The sequence below is a fragment of the Camelina sativa genome, chromosome 11, assembly GCF_000633955.1.
Source record: "Camelina sativa cultivar DH55 chromosome 11, Cs, whole genome shotgun sequence".
In the NCBI taxonomy this organism is placed as follows: Eukaryota; Viridiplantae; Streptophyta; class Magnoliopsida; order Brassicales; family Brassicaceae; genus Camelina; species Camelina sativa.
In genome coordinates, this window is record NC_025695.1 from 28538128 (window position 1) to 28539315 (window position 1188).

Consider the following 1188-nt stretch of genomic DNA (forward strand, 5'->3'; position numbering starts at 1 on the left):
TGAAAGAATGGGCGATCGACGATATGTTGGGGTCTTCAGTCATGGCTGGCTACAAGATACTAATGTGATAGTTTATACTATGATAAGACTGGTTATTTGGCTCTAATCAAATATTATTTCAAATCAAGCCGATGTAAAACGATTTTTTTTCTTTTGAATACAATTTAACATTTATTCAAAATAAAATAAAAATAAAATAAAAATAAAAAATAAAAAATAAAAAATAAAGGTGGTGATTTGGAAACGATAATACAACGACAACATCATCAGTCATTACAATAGACAACAGTGTCACTAAAGAGTAAATACAAGTACAACTAGATTAAAAATAACATGGAAAATAGTACTTCCTGCTTCCTAGCTTTAATAAATGTAGATTAAGTTTTTTACTTCTTGTTAAGTAGATGCAAATACAGTACTCTCTCCACTTTATATTACTTGTCCTTATAGTCAATTTCACACATATTAAAAAAATAACTAATCTTTCTATTTTACTTTTTATTAATACATTATTTTATTTAATATAAATAAATAAGAAGCTAAAAATTAAAATTAAACTGAAAATTTGATTCGTAAAGTTGCCTCGTAAATATAAAACGACAAATAATATGAAATAAAAAAATTAAGTGCAGAACAAAATCTAAAAATAAACGGAGAGAGTATAAGTTTTGTTCTTAAGCTGGATGATTAAGAAATGAAAATTTACTGTATCTATTAGAATCACTTCTTGATAGAACAATAATGTTACTTCGTATTCAATTCATTACTTTCTCTAAAAAACAACAACTTGTTTCTATTACTGTTTAATGAGACCATAATATTAAAGAGCTACTAAAGAGAGAAAGAGAGTGGTAGTCAAGTCATATGGGGACCTGAATAAAATGTCTGAAAGTGCCAAAGCAGCACAGACCCACACTCTCTCCATCTTCTCTTCCTCCAACATTTCACATTCCCACATTTACACTCGCTTGTATCTATATGCACATTTACTTACATCTATATCATATCATATAAGTATGTAATCAAATAATCAATACATATAAAAATATGAGCTTAATAGCGAATGCTGTAATCAGTAAGCTCCTAGAGTAACTAGACAAGTGAGGGGTGGATAGGAATAATTTGAATTTCTTTTAAAAATTATTAAGTTTAATAAAATAATCAAATATTGTGAGCTTTTAGAAAATA

The 1188-nt window shown here is 27.2% G+C and overlaps 1 protein-coding gene across 1 annotated transcript; it reads right to left on the reverse strand.

The window, feature by feature from the left end:
* LOC109127367 lies at nucleotides 267-958 on the reverse strand. Its single transcript, XM_019231986.1, is given in 2 exon segments — nucleotides 267-294; nucleotides 801-958. Coding segments are annotated over 2 exon segments (186 nt in total).